The following is an 18,016-nucleotide window of genomic DNA, read 5'->3' as shown; positions in this document are numbered from 1 at the left end:
TTGTTATGTAGTTGTGTGCCTTCAAGTCCTTTCTGACCTATGTGGCAACCCTATAGTGGGGTTTTTTTGGCCATTTTCTTTAGAGGAGGTTTGCCCTTACCATCCCTTGAGGCTGAGAGAGTGTGAGCCAGTGGGTTTCCATGACCAAGCTGGGATGAGAACCCCAGTCTACAAAGTTGTCCGATGGTCAAACCACTATGTTGGTTCCTTTTTATCATCCTCTATTCTACATTGTAGAACTAATCCAGTGTGACACCAATTTTTAAGTGCTGTAGTTCCATCCTATGGAGTCCTGGGATTTGTAGTTTTACTTTGGTCTTCTCTGCAAAAGAGTGCTGGTGCCTCATAGAACTACTAATCCCAGGATTCTGTAGGATGGAGCCATGGCAGTTAAGGTGGTCTCAAACAACGTTACTTCTACAGTTTAGTTGCAGCCTACATTAGAGCCACTGAACTGATGGAACCCTACTTGTTCATTCATTATTCATTCAGCAATTGATTGAATGTGTTTTTTTTTCCTTAGTTGGGAATAACCAACAGGAATTTATTGATTTATTTGTATTTTATTTATTTTATTTGGTTTATATGTGGCTTTTCTGTCCAGGAGGCTGTCCAAAAGATGCCCGATTTTGAGCAGGATTGTGGTTGTTTCTGACTTACTGGGACCTAAGGGTTTTCTTGACAAGGCTTTATAAGTATTTTTTCCCTTTTTGCTATGGCATCCTCTGAGGCTGAGAGAGTGTGACTTGCCTCTATTTTTGTGTGCTTTCACATCTTTCCCAACTTAGGGCAACCCTGATTTTCTTCACATGAGGTTTGGGATTGCTGAAGGCTGAGAGAGTGTGACTTGTGTGTGTGGTGCCTACAAGTTGCTTCCAACTTATGGTGACCCTAAGCAGAAAATATTATGTGGTTTTCCTGGCAAATTTCATCAGGGGGATTTATTATTGCTAGTCTGAGGCTGAGAGAGTGTGCCTTGGGTTTTTACCTGGAAGTCCCACCCCAGAAGGCAGAGGTCCTGCTCCCCAGAGGGCAGATGCCCCTCCCCAGAAGCCTTGCCCCCAGAGAGAGGAAGTCCCGCCCCCCAGAGGGAGGAGGTCCCACCCCCAGAGGGAGGAGGTCCCACCCCCAGAGGGAGGAAGTCCCGCCCCTGGCACCCAGTGCCACCCAGTGAAGAGACACCTTTGAGTTTGGGCACTCAGCTTCAAAAAGGTTCGCCATCACTATTTTCTATTATTTATTTATTTAATTAATTTTTAAAAAATTATTAAATTATTTATTTTTTTGCTTCGGCCCCCCAGTTGTCCGAGGGACAGGAACCCGGCCCCCGGCTCAAAAAGGTTGCCCACCCCTGTCCTAAACCATTACAGTTCCTTTGAACCTTTAGCACATTTCAAAACATCCATTTTAAACAATTGTAATTTTTCTACCACATTCCCTGTGACTCCATTGAAAGAAGGGCAATGCCTGTTTGAAGAATGTACACCCTATCCAACTATTTCTGCCTACATCTGCAATCTTAAACAGACTGGACTAAGTCCTATTAAGCTCAATGGGACATATCTGAATAAACATAGGTGCGTTACAGACGCGCGTAAAGTACGTACTAGGTACGTACTAGGGTTAGGAAGGGGCGTCCCTTCCAAATGTCCTAACCCTAGTACGTACCTAGTACGTACAAAATGGCGGTGCCCTATACACATGGGAGCTGCCATTGGCACGTCACAACCGCGCCGCCTCCAAACGGAGCGGCGTGGAAGTGACATGCTGGCGCCACGCGAGGGCACTTGGGGTGCCCTTTCTGTGGTGCCAGAAGGAGCTCCATTTCAGAGCTTTGAGAAGTGGTAGGAGGTGGTTGTGTTGCGCAGATGGTAGTCTCATTGTTTATTTAATCAAAAACAGAGAATAATGGTATTAACAGATAAGTAATTTAAGTAACTGATTGTCAGAATATTGCTTTTAAAATTATTGTAATGCTACAGCTGACATAATCATTGTATGCTGTTTTGCTCATAAATTCATCAAAGCCATTGAATTTCATGTTCACTCTTGGGATGATTTTTCTCTTTACAATTTTTTTCTGAATAAATTAGAATCTAATTGTTCAACTAAGATTGGCTTTCTATGCACTGAGTTAAAAGCTTCTCCCACCCAGTTTGTTTACCCGCAGTATTGTATGCAGATCAATTTGTGGTTTGAAAATTAGAAGTTAAACTTCTTTGTCTTTTCTAGGGGACTGCAAACATTAATCAAACATTCCCTAGGAGCACGAGGCATAGAAAAGGTTGGGATCCATTGGCATAGACTAGAGAGAGAAAACAACCTTATTGGTTTGGCTCAGTGATTCCCAAATTCTGGTCTTCCAGGTGGTTTGGACCTCAGCTCCCAGAATCTTTCACCACTGGTGAAGGTGGCATGAGCTTCTGGGAGATGAAAGTCCAAAATACCCAGAAGATCAGCTCATCCAGCATGGTATAGTGGCCTGCGTGTGGGACTACTACTCTGGAGATCAGGGTTCAATTCCCTGTTCGAGCATAAAAACCTACGGAATGAGCTTGGGCATGTCACACTCTCTCACCTGCAGAGGATAGCAATGGCATACCCCCCACCCCCGCCCGAAGAAACTTGTCAAGAAAACCCTATGCCAGGTTTGCCTTATGATCGCCATAAGTCAAAAATGACTTGGAGGCACAGAGTCACCATAAATTGGAAGCAACTTAAAGGCACACAACAACAAAAACAAAAGAAGAGCTGTGCTGGATCAGACCAAAGGCTAATCTAGTCCAGTGCTCTGTTCTCACAGAAGCCGAACAGATGCCTGTGGGAAAGCTATAAACAGGGCAAGTGAGCAAAAGTTCCCACCTGCTTATACAGCCCAGCAGCAACAGATATACAAAAGCCTTCCACCTCTGGCATAGAAGGTATTCTGTAGCAATCAGTGGCTAGGTGTCATTGTGAATTCATCTACACTTTTAAAGCCAAATTGCCTACCGGGAGTAAATCTAGTGGCAGTGAATTCGATGGTTTAACTATCTGTGATGTGAAAAAGTACTTACAGTGGGCCCTTGGTATCCGCTGGAGTTTGGTTCCAGGACCCCCGTTGATACCAAAATCTGTGGGTGCTCAAGTCGCATTAAATACAGTGGCACAGTAAAATGGTATGTAGAGAGATCTTGTAGCATTTTTGAGACTAACTAAAGAAAGAGGTTGGCAGCATGAGCCAACTTCTTTCTTTCAGTTAGTGTCAAAAGTGCTACAAGATTTTTCTACACACTGATACAACAGACTAACATGACTATATCTTGAATTCTACCATAGTAAAATGGTGCCCATATAAAATGCCAAATCAAGGTTTGCTTTTTTGGAATTTATGTACCGTAGTTTTGGGAATATTTGCAACCCCTGGATGCTCGAATCTGTGGGTCAAAAATTCGTGGATATAATAAAATTTATGTTTAAAAAATCTGTGGATATGGAGGGACAAATGTATTTTTATCTGTCCAGTCCAAAGGAGTTGGGAAAACTGAGATCTAGATTCCTACAACACATGCTATTTTCTTATGAGTTGTACCACTTCATTCTTGCACATGGGCTCACATGGCTCCACATGATTGTCACAAAGTGACCAGATGTCACAACCTCAAAAGGAGGACAAGGCAGTACACAATGTAGGACATTCAAGGAAAAATGTCGGACACGACCACATACAAGCTGAAAACACCAACACAGATGTAAATGTATGCTTCTTCGTCCTACTAAAAAATGGAGGACATTTTTGAAATTCCTCCTGGGCAGAAGGCTGAAATGGAGGATGTGTCCTGTAAAAGGAGGATGTCAAGTAACCCCTGGATTGTTGTGTGTACCTTCAAGTCACTTCTTTCTTACAGAAACCCTAGGCGCACAACAATGAGAGCCAGCATTGTGTACCGGTTTAAGTGTTGGGACTACAACTCTGGAGACCAGGGTCCAAAACACACTGCAGAAATAATCCAGTTTTAGACCGTTTTAACTACCCTGGCTCAATGCTAGGGAATCAGTAGTTGTGGAAACTGTAGTTGTGTGAAACATTAAGCCTTCTCTGTCAGAGAGATGTCTGGTGTCACAATAAACTACAGTTCCCAGGATTTCCTAGAACTGTGCCAGGGCAGTTAAAAGCAGTCTCAAGTGGATTATTTAAAGTGGTCTCAAACTGGATTAGTTTACACTTTGTAAACATCGCTTAGTACACATTGGTATTACTGTATTTCCAGGGCTTGGGAGTAGTGGTGATTTTAGGGTAACTCCTTGTCCTACATTTGGGTAAGATATTTTTTCTTCATTATTGTCCTACTCCTACTCCTGTAAAAACCTCTTATTCCTTTACTCCTACTCCCCAGCCCTGGGGGAAAGCCCAGGTTGCTTTGCAAGACTGGTGTGTGTGTGTGTGTGTGTGTGTGTGTGACTCTCTTTGCCTCCCAGTCCCTTCCCCAGTGCAATATAATTGTTTTTTTTGGTGTTTGCATGTAAAATATAATAATAGGAATAAAGAGTAACAAAATATATTTGTTGCTTCTTATTCCTGTTATTATATTGTACATGCAAACACCAAAAACCAAGGAGTAAGGAGTAAAATAAGAGGTTTTAACAGGAGTAGGAACAGGAATAAAAAGTAACAAAATGTATTTGTTACTCCTTATTCCTATTCCTACTCCTGTAAAAACCTCTTACTCCTTTACTCCTTACTCCTTGGTTTTTAGGGTCTGCATGTACAAATATATTTGTTATTCCTTGTTCCTATTAGTACGCCTGTAAAAACCTCTAACTCTTTTATTCCTTACTCCTTAGGGTTATTATTTTTTTTTTGGTGTTTGAATGTACCAATATATTTGTTACTCCTTATTCCTAGTCCTACTCCTGCAAAAACCTCACACTCCTTTACTCCTTACTCCTGATTATTTCTGCAGTGTGTTTTGAACCCACACTCTCTCAGCCTCAGAGGATGGCAATGGAAGGCAAAACCCCAATGAATAAACTTGGCCAAGGATAAAACCCAAAGATAAAAGTCGCCATAAACCACACCTTGAAAGCACACAACAACAACAACACAAGACCCAAACTAAACAAGAGTCAGCAATGCTAAAAGAAACCTAAAAACAAATAAACAAATTCCTGGGCCACCTGGGACTCCTCTCACCTGTGTGTGTGTTTTTTTTGGGGGGAGATCCTCCTTGATCCGGATTCGAACCGAATTAAGCCCCTTCTTCTTCTTGGTTCCACCAGCCAAACCTGGAAAGAGAAAGGGCAGCTCTATGTCCTTCTGTTTCAATACTCTACACACAAGAAGACTCATAATAATAGCAACAAGGACGCCTCCCACTAAAAGCAGCCCTCCCCCTCCTCCAATGGCTGGCTTGCCTTCCACAGGAAAGGCGCGGCCCCCTGAGCCTCATCGTGTCTTGTGGGAAGGAAGGGGGCAAGATGGAGGTGGCTGAGGAGCTGGGGGCCTTTTGCTGTCATGGCTGCCGAGTCAGAGGTGGGCGGGAGGGACACACGGCTCTGATCTGGGCGCCATGGCAGGAAAAGGCCCCCAGCTCCTCACAAACATTAATAATAGACACCCCCAACCCCATTCTGCCATGCAGGAACTCACAACCAAAGCACTCCCCCCCACACACACAACAGACGGCTAAAAACAGACTCCCCCACTCGCTCTCTCTGAGGGAATGTCTTCCACCACTCTCTCAGGGAGTCCCTCCTCATGTTGAGGTGGAATCTCTTCTCCTGCAGCTTGAATCCATTGCTTCTCTGGAGCAGCAGGAAACAAGTTCGCTCCATCCTCAACATGACATCCCTTCAAGTATTTAAACAGGGCTATCATATCACCTCTTAACCTTCTCTTCTCCAGGCTAAACATCCCCAGATCCCTAAGTCATTCTTCATAGGGATTCCTGGTTTCCAGACCCTTCACCATTTTAGTGCCTCCCCCCAAAGATCTGCAAATGGGGGTTTCCTTTGGGTAGTCATATTCTGATCTTCCTGGGTGCGTTGCTCAGCCAATGTGATGAGGTGTCTTATATACATACTCGTACATATACATGTATATACATACAGATATAAATATGTATATATATGTACATATATATGTACACATATATATACATATGCACACCCATGGGGCAAGTAATGTGTGTATATATATGTGTGTGTGTGTGTATGTGTATATAAGTGTGTACATATATACATGGTTGTGTGTATATATATAAGAGTGTGTGTGTATGTATAAATATATGCACCTTGAGGAGCTTAAGCACACACATTGTATTTACAACTAGATGTGCTTGGAGCATATAATGACATACTTGCTGACACTTTTCCTGGTGGCAGATCTGTGCATATATATGGATGTACATATATATATATATATATATATATGTGTGTGTGTGTGCATATAGATGGACTGTCATGGCTCACTGGAATGGAAATCTAGGATTTGTAATTCTGTAAGTGAGCTCTGGTACCACAAGTACCAGACAAGTGCATCCATCTATATGTGCAGATATACATGTATAAAGTGCACCAATAGTGTGCGTAGACCAAGTGCCTGCGCCTATATATATATATATATATATATATATATAATGTTTCACGTTGAGCCTGCATTCATGTGAAACAGGACACAGGAAGCGGCTCCCTTCTTCACCCCGGAAGTGTTAAAGTTCACAATGCATTCAGAGCCCCACTGGGCATGCACAAGGATCCCAATTTGAATTGGAGAATCTGCATGGTATGTGCTGTGATAATTTATTTTGCAGTCACTCCGTTTTGCATTTGGAACAACCGCAGTGTCGCTCTTCACATGTGGTAATTAATCACATAATTTGGCTTATTTTTGAATTGGCCCTGCTTGGCATTTCCTTGGGGATGTGGGCACATATCCCACGTATGATAATGGCCCTAGAGCTCTTGTAGCCCCTTTGAGACTAAATGAGAGAAAGATGTTGGCAGCATGATCTTTTGTAGACTTCAGTCTACTTCCTCAGATGCAGTTGAAAATAGTAATAACAGTGTAGAGAGATCCTGTAGCACCTTTGAAACTAATGAAATACCGTCTACTTCCTCAGATGACTTGCCCAATGTCACCAAGTAATGTTTATTCATAATGCCCCTTTTCTCAAAGAGTGGAACACCAAAATATATAATCAAAGACAAAACAGTAAAATAAACCCCATCATATATTAAAGGTAAAATTCCCCACCAGTTACTCATTTCAGTAGCCTGAGGCATACATACTCAGCAGCTTAATCCAGCAAATTAAGGAGGAATGTCTTCAACCCTTAGAGCAAGATCCTCCTACAGCCAGAGTACAAAGGAAGACTGTACCAGAAATGCAAATTCAAGTCCTGAAAGACTTACAGCCTCAACAAAGCCATACACATTGGTGGAACTGCCAATAATCCTTTGCCTGTAGTTCTTAAATTTCTAGACGATGCATACCATGCTAGCCTAGCTGCCAAATACTGAGGGAAGTTAGAGCGCAAGGCCTTACATACCAAGACCAAAGCTTGTAATATGCCCTGGCTCTAACTGGTAGCCAGTGGAGAGATCTACAAGGAGCTGAGACATGCAAATATATTTAGGGAGGTAAAAAACAACCAGGATGGCACTATTAAATATTCAAGGCCTGAACAAGCAGATGGGCAGTCTTGACAGTAAAAAATCTAGGGATCTTACGGATGTTCAAAAGATGGAAGTTACATGTCTTTGCAGCTGCCCCAATAAATGTGTATGAGGCAAACAATAATCCAGCAGGATTCCAAGGTTCCAGGCAACCGAGACAAGGGCCAATGTATCACGCTGTAAAGACAACAGAGGACATGAAAGTCGAGCCACTAGGAAGTCAGGCTGAATCCCCAGGATCTGTGTTTTATCCATGTTCAACTTAAGATGGCAGGTGGTCATCCTCTGTAACATGGGCTTTCTTTTTTCCTATCATCTTCACTTTTCCCAGCATTACTGTCTTTTCCAGTAAACTATGACTTTTCATATGACAAAATTATGATAGGTCCAGTCAGTCATTTTGGCTTCTAGGGAGAATTAAACCTTATTTGTACTCATACCCATTCATTAGCCTTTTTGGCAGTCCTTGGTATCCACAGAATTCTCCAGTACATTTTAAATAAGTCAGTTCTCTTCCACTGAACCTTCTTCACTATTCAGCTTTCATGACAATACAAAGAATCAGGAAATAATATTGCATGGATCATTCTGACTTTGATAATATATATCTTTATCTTGAGGGGTTGTATCTTGTTCCTTCATAGCTTTCCATCTTCTAGTATATAAATGCCGTTTTCTTCTTCGAGATCTGCCATAGCCCTTTGGAGCATCATGCTAAAGAAGACTGTAAATAGAGTTGGAGCGAGAACACAACCTTGTTTCACACCATTAATTATTAGGAAGGGGTCCAAGAGAGCATCGCCATATCTGACTTGACCTTGCTGGCCTTCATATAGCAAGATAATCATTTAATTTACGTATTATTTAAAAGGTGCACGACTAAGAATTCTAATTTAAATTCCAATGAGGCAGAACAATCTACTCTACTCCCAATCCTTTTTCCAGCCAGAACCAAACTTTGTCAAAAATATACACGTGGGCTTTTAAAATAGCTATTCCTTTAAAAGTTTTTATATTTCTTTATTGTAACTGAAAAACTGTACATAAAAAGGTGCTGTAAAGTTACATTTGTCAAAACCAATGTAAGAAATATTTTCTCTGCCCAACTTAAAGGGAGTGCAAACATTTTACATTTCATAAAGTGACAAAAAGTAAACTAAAATGAATAGAACTGTGGTTTGTATCAATGGTACAAAGATGGATTTTTTAATACTATGGCAAAAAGGAAAACCCCTTTCAAATGAAAAATCATATAATTTTATTTCTAATCTTTAAAAAAATATAAATGAATTTAGAAGAGAATCACAGTATACGGGCCCTAAACATTTTTAAACCATTACAAGGTACATAAAAATAGACACAGATTCCTTGGAAACTTTAATTCTTTGATTAAGCAGCAAGCATATCACTCTTCCAGGCAAAAAACACTGCTTAACACAACCCCCTACCCAAAACAGGACGTGCAAGCTGTATGCACATAATCTGGAAAGCACACAATTTTTAAAAAGGACAACATTTTGCTATGTACATGTTCAGTACTACAAATGCTAAACATTTCGTTACTTTGTGGTATAGCGTATGTAAAGCAATATTACACTACATACCTATCTCACCCCCAAACACAACTGCCCAGTTACAGTTTGATAGTCTAAAAATGCCATCAGCATGGCAGCACCCAACCTTCTGTACACTGTGAAGTTCTAGCGACAAGAGACAAGACAAAAAGGACAATACAGTCACTGGGAAACGTGATCTACATACTTAAATACTGAAAATGCATTGTTAGCAGTTTGGTATTTAAAGATTTATTCCAAAATGTACAAACAGGTTTGAGAGGCTCAATAAATTCTAAGGGTTAATACTGACCCTAGAACCAAAAGTTCTAACGTCATGAAGAACCAAGAAATCTGGCAAATGACACTGTCACATTTCTTCCTGTGAAAAGCCAGTATTTGAAATTAAATATTGTGACTCGGAATACAGATACAAAGGGACATTTGCATTTAATAGACTACAAACAAAATAAAATTCTATTGACATAAGATTTTTTTTCTTTTAAATTAAAAAAATGAGAGTTAATGGCTAATTCCATTCCATGGATAAGTCTAAAATGTTTGACACTTAAACTGTAAAATGCAGTACATAAGAGGTTGGTACAACTTTGCTGCACATGAAATCATCTTAAACTTTGAATGTTAAAACACCACTACTTTGTAGAAAGTGGGGAAGTCAGCTGGGCAATAAAGAAGAAATGCAAATCTTCTCAAGGAGACAGAAGACTTCTATAGCCTGGCTTTTCTTATCCAAAACCAAGTTAAGCAAGCCAACACAGAGCTTTAGTTCTGTTTCCTGATTTAGGTAAAGCATGATTTGGTATCTGTTTTAATACCAAATAAAAAAGGGGGAGGAAGTGATGCACTAGCAAGAAACATCAAAAATCCCAGACTGGAACAGCCCAAGAATGAAACAATGGCAGACTAAGTCATTCTTAATGTGTGATTGTTTCCACAATGCTGTTCTATCTAGAGAATTTAGCAGGCCACTCCTTGCTAATTTATTGCCAGATATTAGACAATAGAATAAAATTTCCGGTAAAAAATGGTATTATATTAAAAAAAGAAGATAATAATTTTAGTAGTCACATGACAACAGAGATTGTTACTGGTTTTAAGTTTTCTAAGTTTTAAACATAAAGCAAATATGCCAGCTCATCCATTGCTTAACACAGATTTTGCACTGGCAAATCCTGCTTCCTGCATCAGAGTATAAGGAATATTGGTTTAACCTATTTTGTACAGCTTTGCAAATCTTCAATGAAATATTTCCAACAGGTATACTGAAGGAAAATAATTTATAAAGAAATCTAGAAAATACAATCCTAAAATGTATGATTAGATAGATCATCTGTCAAAATCTGAATGGCAGGTTTGTTAGTAACACTGCGGTCCTAACATAGCAAAATGTAAAAGCAATTTCCCCAATATATCAGGTTTACACAGCCCACTTCAAAACTGAAGTTGAAACTCCTACACTTTCCAGATAGTTTGCTTCCATGTAGCTGAATATAAAGAATTTTATAAAATAAATAAGAGTAAAAATCAGTTGAAGTCTTAGTGCACGGAACCTTTCTAAAGAAGTTAGCAGTATCAAAAAGGCTGACTTCATAGACTTGGTTTTGCTGTAACAATCTACTGCATGGAAGTTCTCATACAGATGGCCATTCATTTATTTCTCTTTTGTGTAAGACTGGATTAAATACTATGGAAGGCTTGCTTTTCCTCCCTCCCCACTTTATTTCAGATAAAATAGACACGGATACAATTTTGCTATTTATCATAGTTCAGCCCTACTCCTTTAGTGCAGAGGGGTCTGTGATTCTGTCTGGATTCCAATAAGCGAAGGTGGCTGTGGGCCGCCAGTGGAAGATAATGCTGGTCTTGGGTTTAGACGAGGAGGCATGGAGTTAGCTGGGCGGATAAGGGGTGGAGGGGGCTGGTTTAGAGTCGGTCTTGGCTGAATAAATCGAGCCTGTTGCTGAAGTGGTGGAGGCTGACGATGGAGAGCTGGAGCAGCCGGAAGGGTTGGACGAAGTAATGGAGGAGGCTGGTTCAATGTTGTTACAGGGGTCGCTGGTGTTGGAGTAGACGGCTGGGTAGGTGGAGAAGACCCTACACATTGAGGGGTCTGTGGGACCTGGGCCTATAAATAAAGTAATACAGATATGTAAAATAAGCCATCCTGTCACATCATGCAGTTTGGGTTGTCATTGCTCCAGAATGAGGAAAACACAGATGGTTTATCCACACTGGCAGCTATGAAACCTTTCTTTGAGAACAAATTTCTAGCATCTTAAAAATGAAAGAGAAATATTATGCACTTTAAAAACAAAAACAAAACCTTAAAAATTCAGTATTATGCAATTATATGTTTCTTCAAATTAGTTCCGTTACAAATAACTGTGGGAAAAGAGAGAGAGGGGTAGCCCAGTTCTTAAAAAGTTCTGCTAACACAAGCCCCATTGAATGAATGGGACATGAGCAGTAGATTGCTCTAAGTACCAAGATGCAATAAACTTCCTCAACTGGTGGTTCAGCATTCCACTTCAAGTTAAATATTACATTTTATGATATGAAGTTTAATGCCATTCCTGAACTCATGCTTAGTTAAGATCAGGTACACAAAAACACACCTCATCTTCTTCATCAGTGCTCTTTCCTGATGGCACAATAGTATTTTTTGAGTCCTCCCCTAAAGCAGAAGCATCACCATTAGAAGCCAGGGTTCCTTGTTCTGCTTCCCACTCCTGCAATACCTCCTCTAAGTTAAACCGACGCCTGTAGTTTACAAAGAAGTTCTTCACTTGACCAACAGTCTTGTTGCCAATTACATCAGCAATAGCTTGAAAATCTTTACCGTATTTGCGGACACCTAAAAAGGCAAAGTAAATACACCTATGAAGGTTCAGGTCAATAGCAGAAGTCGGCATGATGCATATACGCAGAGATACCCCCTGTGGATAATATACCCAAGAGTTTACAGAGTAATCAACTGCTCGGTACTATGATCAAATGATGCCTGGACAAAAGGAGAAGGCAATCTGCAGATAATCTTTTAAGTGAAATTTTAGTTATGGAAGCCTGGTTTCAGCTCTTTGAAATGCACATACTGTTTCTAAACATAACAAAGTTTGATTTTTATAGGAAATGTGAGCTAACTGAATATTTTTATCCATCTTCTGAATTATTATTTACTTTTGTTTCTATTTTCAGAGATGTGACTAATTTCTTTTATTTGAAGCACATCTTTTTATTGAAGAATATTGCAGCTGAGCTCCAAATTCTGCATATTTAAGGTTTTCAAGAATGTATAAATTAACTGGATCCATTAACTAGAAATGACTGCACAAACCAGCAATGGAGTAGATTCAATGAATACAGAATATATGAACAATTAAAGAGACCAGAACCTCACTAAATTACGTACCACAAAATATCTGAACTAGGAAGTTCATCCATGAATTCAATGGTACTTACTCCCAAATAGTTTTGAAATTGGAGGACAAAGCAAATATTTAAATAGTGTCCCACTCCTATGTCAACACAAAAATGAGTCCTATTACCTTCAGCAATCCTGAACCAGACAGCACCTAAATAACCAGTTCATTTTCAAAAAGAATGAGACTTAAGGCTCACCCCCTTTAAAGGTGATTGCTAAGAGATTCTCTTCTTTTTTATTTTTCAGATGTACACCTATTTTGAATTCAGCTGATTTTCTGTGTCTCTGAATTCTGATCCACTGTGCATTACAAACTACTGATTTTACAGATGAATAGCTAGAAAAATAAAAGTTGTGAACATACCTTGGGAACATACCTTGATGACGTAATCAGTATATTTTGTTAAATGGTGTCATCTCTGTGTTGTGTAATTTTAGCAATTCATAAATTATAAACAAGATTTATTGCGTCAGCACCGAATTAGGATTAATTCACAAAGTGATTTTTGCCCTCTTTAGTCTTCTTTCTCAAGATGCATGAAGGTCTATAATGAAAATGACGTCTCTAAGCCTAATACATCTAGCTGCATCCTGTTTAGATTACTGTTCCAAGCTCTATGTGGAGTTGCTTTTGAAGTTGTTTTGGACAATTCATCTGGCTGAAAGAGCTTCAGATTAACCATGGATGGTTACAGGAAGCACATGAATCCCTTGTTATGACAGCTCCACTGGCCTGTTTCTGGTCACATTTCAGAGTCCTGATTTTCAGCTACATAGTTTTTACATGGTTTTGGTCCAGCATACCTGACAGATTGTATTCTGTGATTTTTAAGAGAAGCCTTTCCCTCTGTCTCACCTCTCTCTCTTTTTGTTTTTCCCTCTTTCACTTCCCCCTCTGGTGGGGATACCCAAGAGGAAGCCTTCTTGATGACTGCTCCTTGAGTCTTGAACTCCCTTCCAGAGAAAGCTAGAATGGCCACCTCCTTGCTGTCCTTTTGTCAACAGGCAAAGGATTTTCCATTTTGTCAGTCTTTGGGGAACTGACTGTTTTTAAAGACAGGGCATTTAACAGATACTATACTGTTTTTAACCCTACTGTATTTTTATTCTGTTTTAATTTTTTAATAGCTTAATTACATTTAAATGATAATCTTTTGAATGCTTTTATTTACATAGCACATGTTTTACTTTGTAAGACATCTTGAATCCTGTTTCTTGGTGAAAAATCTGGATATAAATAAATAGTAACAATAACCATCCAAAATGTACAATAACTGTGTATTTTCATTTAATGAAGTACTGCTTTTATAGGATTGATTATTGTGTACCTCTAAGCCTGTTTAGGGGCTAAACAGACTGGCATAAAAAGCTGGCTGCACACCCTCAAGATGCCCGAAAGCTGGCTTCAAGCTGCCCAGCCATTTACACGGGGGCTGGCTACCCTGCACGCCATCGGAGCACCTTAAAGCCAGCTGATCACAAACAAAATATTGGCCAAGATCTTAAGCTGTGCTTGTACAGATCATCATTTTAGGACTGTAAGATGTGGGTTCACTGGAATACTCTGCTATACTATACGTGAATAGAGAATTAGTATGTTACAAGTTTGTATTTTTACCTTTGATATAATTATCCACTGGTATTAATCATTATTATTAATAAGATAACAGACAACATTATTTTCATTACACTTTGAAAGTTACCATACTACAATCTAGATACCATGTTCTTTCTAATGGAAAAGATGTCAACACATTCATTTTTTAATTACTTTCCAGATTGTGAAAAACTATAGCCACAGGAAAAAAACTGTAGGAATGCTAATGTACCTTGAACTGCAAGAAGTTGTTCTTCTGTTGTCCAACGGGCATTAATTTTTTGATTTGACTATTAAGAAAGAAAGAGAATGATAGAACAACCTGAGAACACAGTTAGATTATTGATGCAAAAGCATAAGATTGTCTTCACTGATTGGCATTTACTTTCCAAGGTTTTGGACAGAAATCTTTCCCAGTCCTACCTAGATAAAAGGTAAGGCACACTAAGGTCCTCTGGAAGAAATCTATTACAGGCAAAAAAAAAATCTAGGCTAACATCAGTTTCCCAGAGGGCCTTTTCTATCACTGCTCCAAAACTATGGAACGACCTGCCAGAGGAGATCCGTCACATTCCCACTCTGACCGCTTTTAAGAAAGCACTCAAGACAGATCTCTTCCGGCAGGCCTTTCCAACTTAGTTACCCTCCCCAGATATAGAGATATTTGTCCCCTCATCTGTCTATTCTTCCCCGCCTATCTTTCTGCCTAATTTTTTGTTTAATGTCTTTAATGTTTTTAATGTTTTTATACTATTACTATTTAATTCTGTTTTAGTACTGGGAATGGGGGGGGGTAGGTCTAGGGTTTGATTTTTTAAAAACTCTATTGTAACTTGATGCATTTTACTGTTGTAACCCGCCCAGATTCTTCGTGATTGGGCGGGTTAGAAATAAATGCAATGGGCCTTTCTCCTATGTGAGAAAGTGCTGTCCTCTATTCTTTTCAATGCAGAAAAACTAACATTATGCAATTTCAAATGCTGGCATGATGCATTCCAGTAATGAAGAGTATTGGATAGACTGTCCCTCACAGAGTGCTGCATGCATACCTGGAATTTTAGACCAGAACTAATGACTGCAACCAGAAGCAGGAAATAAACTGAAACAATCCTTTCAAAAAGTCTAAAATTCTTCTCTGTCTTGTGGGTTACTGATCATAAGTCATGTTCAGGTTATGTGTCTTCTTAATCATGACAAAGATTAAATTCTGTTTTGGAATTTCTCACATTATTTATGCCACATATGAAAACACTGTATTTAAATTTATAAAAACATACATTACAGTCCTGGTAAAATTCATATTAGCTTTAATAATATTTTAAAACATCTCAGTTTAGAACTGCTTTAGAATGTACTATAGTGTCTTGATAAACCATAAGCAACTTAGCTTCCACCACAGTACTGACAATTCACCTGCATTTCCCAATGACTCACCTCAAGAGGTTTGAATTCTTCTATCCCACCTTCAGTTTTCTGCTTAAGTGCACTATTAACTTGTTTAGCATTCTGAACCTTGTGCAACAAAGAGGAAATTAGGAATGAAAATTATCTTACAAAAATTATGTGTAAAACCTAATCTTAAGTGACCAGCTGATAAGTCAAATCAAATTCTCTGAGGTGACACAGCACTTCTGAAAAGATGAGTTCTGCCTGTGAAAGACAAGCATTCACTTGCTTCCACAGACTAAGCACAAGAACAGGTTGCCTATCTGTATATGTGGTTCTCTGAGTGGTCATCTGTGAACTCATACATGTGGATCGTTTTGTGCCAAACATGGAGATCTCTGGAAGCTTCTAGAGCTGTGTTTTGGTGGTAACCCCGTCCCCTCACTAACACACATATAAGCAGTGCAGGACATCTGGAGAAAGGGATGACATGAAGAGGGGAGGAAAGGGAGTTGTATGAGTTCAGAAATGACCACTCGAAGAACCACAGTTACAGATAGGCAACCTGTTCTTCATGGTCTCAGTGATTTACACATACGGTAGAATACCAAGCTATACGAACTAAGGATGGTGGGTCATGCCAGGAATAGTGACAGCACCACCCTCCCAAATGCCACATCTTGCTTGTCATGAAATGCTCTGGCAACAGGGCATGAGTCAACTGCATGGACCTCATCCAAGCAGAGGAGACAATATATGTTTGTAAACTATCTCTTCCTATCATTCAAATAAGCTGACATCATATAAAGCATTTTAAAAATTGTTAAGTAGTTAAAATCCAATTATGAGAGTTCAAAACAACATTCAATAACATTCATCCCTATTTCAAAACTAGTACAACTTTATGTTTAACTCAACAAGTACAAATCTATAAACTGTCAAGAAAACTAACTGTTTTGCCAAGCAATTGACTTACAACTTTCCAGAACTGCTTTAAGAGTTGGCTTACAACTTTACTTTTATTAACTAGGACTGCGCACTTTAGGCAAAAATTTAATTGACAGTCTCTCTTTAAAGAAAATGTTTCAATTATGCATGGTTGCCTACCAAAGCACATAGAAACAGAAAAAGACAGAAACCTAAAAACAGGCAAAAATAAAAACCTATTGAAATACCTGACGCTTCAATGATATTAACTCCATATCCAGCTGCCTAAGAAGTGTATTTGCTGCATTGGGGCTACAGGAAACTGCTACTACATCTTCTTGAGTTAGGTACATGCCTTTGGGAGGACGACATTTAGACCGCTGGGAGTGATGACGATGTTGTAAACTCTGATATTCTCTTCTGCCCAATCCTATTTTGCTGGACTGAACAGGCTGCTCATTACTCCCCTAAAATGTTATGTAAAAAAATAAATAAAAAGGAATATTAGTTCTGCAGCTCTAAAAGAAGTGTTAGAATTGCTCATCTGATTCACACTATTAAGATATCAGGTGAAAGCCTGTATCATTTAATCCACAGTTAAAGAGTTATTCAGTTCTAATTTGAAAGTTGCACACTTACCTTATAAATCTCTGTTCAGAGGACTTCAGTCTGTCTAAACATAGAAGTGGGGTTAAGATGGGAATGATTTAGGTCAGGAATGGTAAACCTGTGGCACTCCAGATGTTGTTTGAACTTCAATTTTCACCAACTTTCAACCTGGCAAGCGGTGAGGGATAATGGAAGAAGTAATTCATAAACATCTGGAGAGCTTCAGGATCCTAAATATCTGGGCTAGGCTGTGAAGTCAGACAGTTCTAATGACTGGCAATTGCTACTGTGATATCAAAAAAGAACATGATTACCCTTCTGCAAGATTTTGCTTATAAGTGAAATCTACTGGGAGTTACAATGCCCAAGACATAAAAAATGTAGTATGCAGCTAAGTTTCTCTTTTAAAAAAAAAATCAAGTAAATGTTTAAGGGCCCCATCTCCACTGGGACCAGCAGGCTCAGATAGCCTATGCAGAGGCTAAAAATACACCATATAGTTAATCCCTGAAAATCTGAAACTGCAGAGACAAAGATGGATGAGGAATACAAGGATGGCTGGACAGTATTCCAGGTTTCCCCAGTCCTTCTAGGTCCCAACTTCCTCATTTCATCCTCATTCATGTTCTATCACTGCACCAAGGGGTGCCAATGTGAAAAGTCTAGGGGTCAGTTTTCTGTCCTTGGGAGCCTATAAACAGCAGCCAAAAATGCCAAGCAAAAACAATAGCAATAGCAACAAAGGAAGATGTTAAAAGTCCATTTCTGTTATTTAAAATACTTTTTAAAGTTAAAACAGTGTAGGGGATCCCTGCACACAGGATAATAAATTCATCCCTTTTTGGC

The 18,016-nt window shown here is 39.4% G+C and overlaps 2 protein-coding genes across 5 annotated transcripts in view; both read right to left on the bottom strand.

The window, feature by feature from the left end:
- Window positions 1-5,445, bottom strand: part of LOC149310583 (TNF receptor-associated factor 5-like) — a 59,302-nt gene extending 53,857 nt beyond the window's left edge. The window contains exons 1-2 of one of the 2 annotated variants that reach the window (XM_089529252.1): window positions 5,395-5,445; window positions 5,174-5,265 (exon numbers count right to left, since the gene is read on the bottom strand). The gene's annotated coding sequence lies outside the window, so the exon portion shown is untranslated. Of the gene's footprint in view, window positions 1-5,173; window positions 5,367-5,394 lie in introns of those variants that run through there. The other variant, XM_089529251.1, reaches the window with a different exon arrangement.
- Window positions 5,446-8,655: 3,210 nt separating this feature from the next.
- Window positions 8,656-18,016, bottom strand: part of LOC149310582 (REST corepressor 3) — a 40,438-nt gene continuing 31,077 nt past the window's right edge. For 2 of the 3 annotated variants that reach the window (XM_089529248.1, XM_089529249.1), the window contains exons 8-12: window positions 16,810-17,028; window positions 15,683-15,760; window positions 14,481-14,538; window positions 11,846-12,084; window positions 8,656-11,355 (exon numbers count right to left, since the gene is read on the bottom strand). In XM_089529248.1, coding sequence (XP_089385374.1) covers window positions 11,011-11,355; window positions 11,846-12,084; window positions 14,481-14,538; window positions 15,683-15,760; window positions 16,810-17,028 — 939 coding nt within the window. In that variant the 3' untranslated portion in view covers window positions 8,656-11,010. The remainder of the gene's footprint in view (window positions 11,356-11,845; window positions 12,085-14,480; window positions 14,539-15,682; window positions 15,761-16,809; window positions 17,029-18,016) is intronic. The other variant, XM_089529250.1, reaches the window with a different exon arrangement.

This window comes from Sceloporus occidentalis, unplaced genomic scaffold, assembly GCF_023333645.1.
Source record: "Sceloporus occidentalis isolate IW3139 unplaced genomic scaffold, rSceOcc1.0.p SCAF_6, whole genome shotgun sequence".
Taxonomy (NCBI): Eukaryota; Metazoa; Chordata; class Lepidosauria; order Squamata; family Phrynosomatidae; genus Sceloporus; species Sceloporus occidentalis.
Note: the sequence above shows the minus strand (reverse complement) of the source record. Positions and strands in the feature narration are given on the sequence as shown.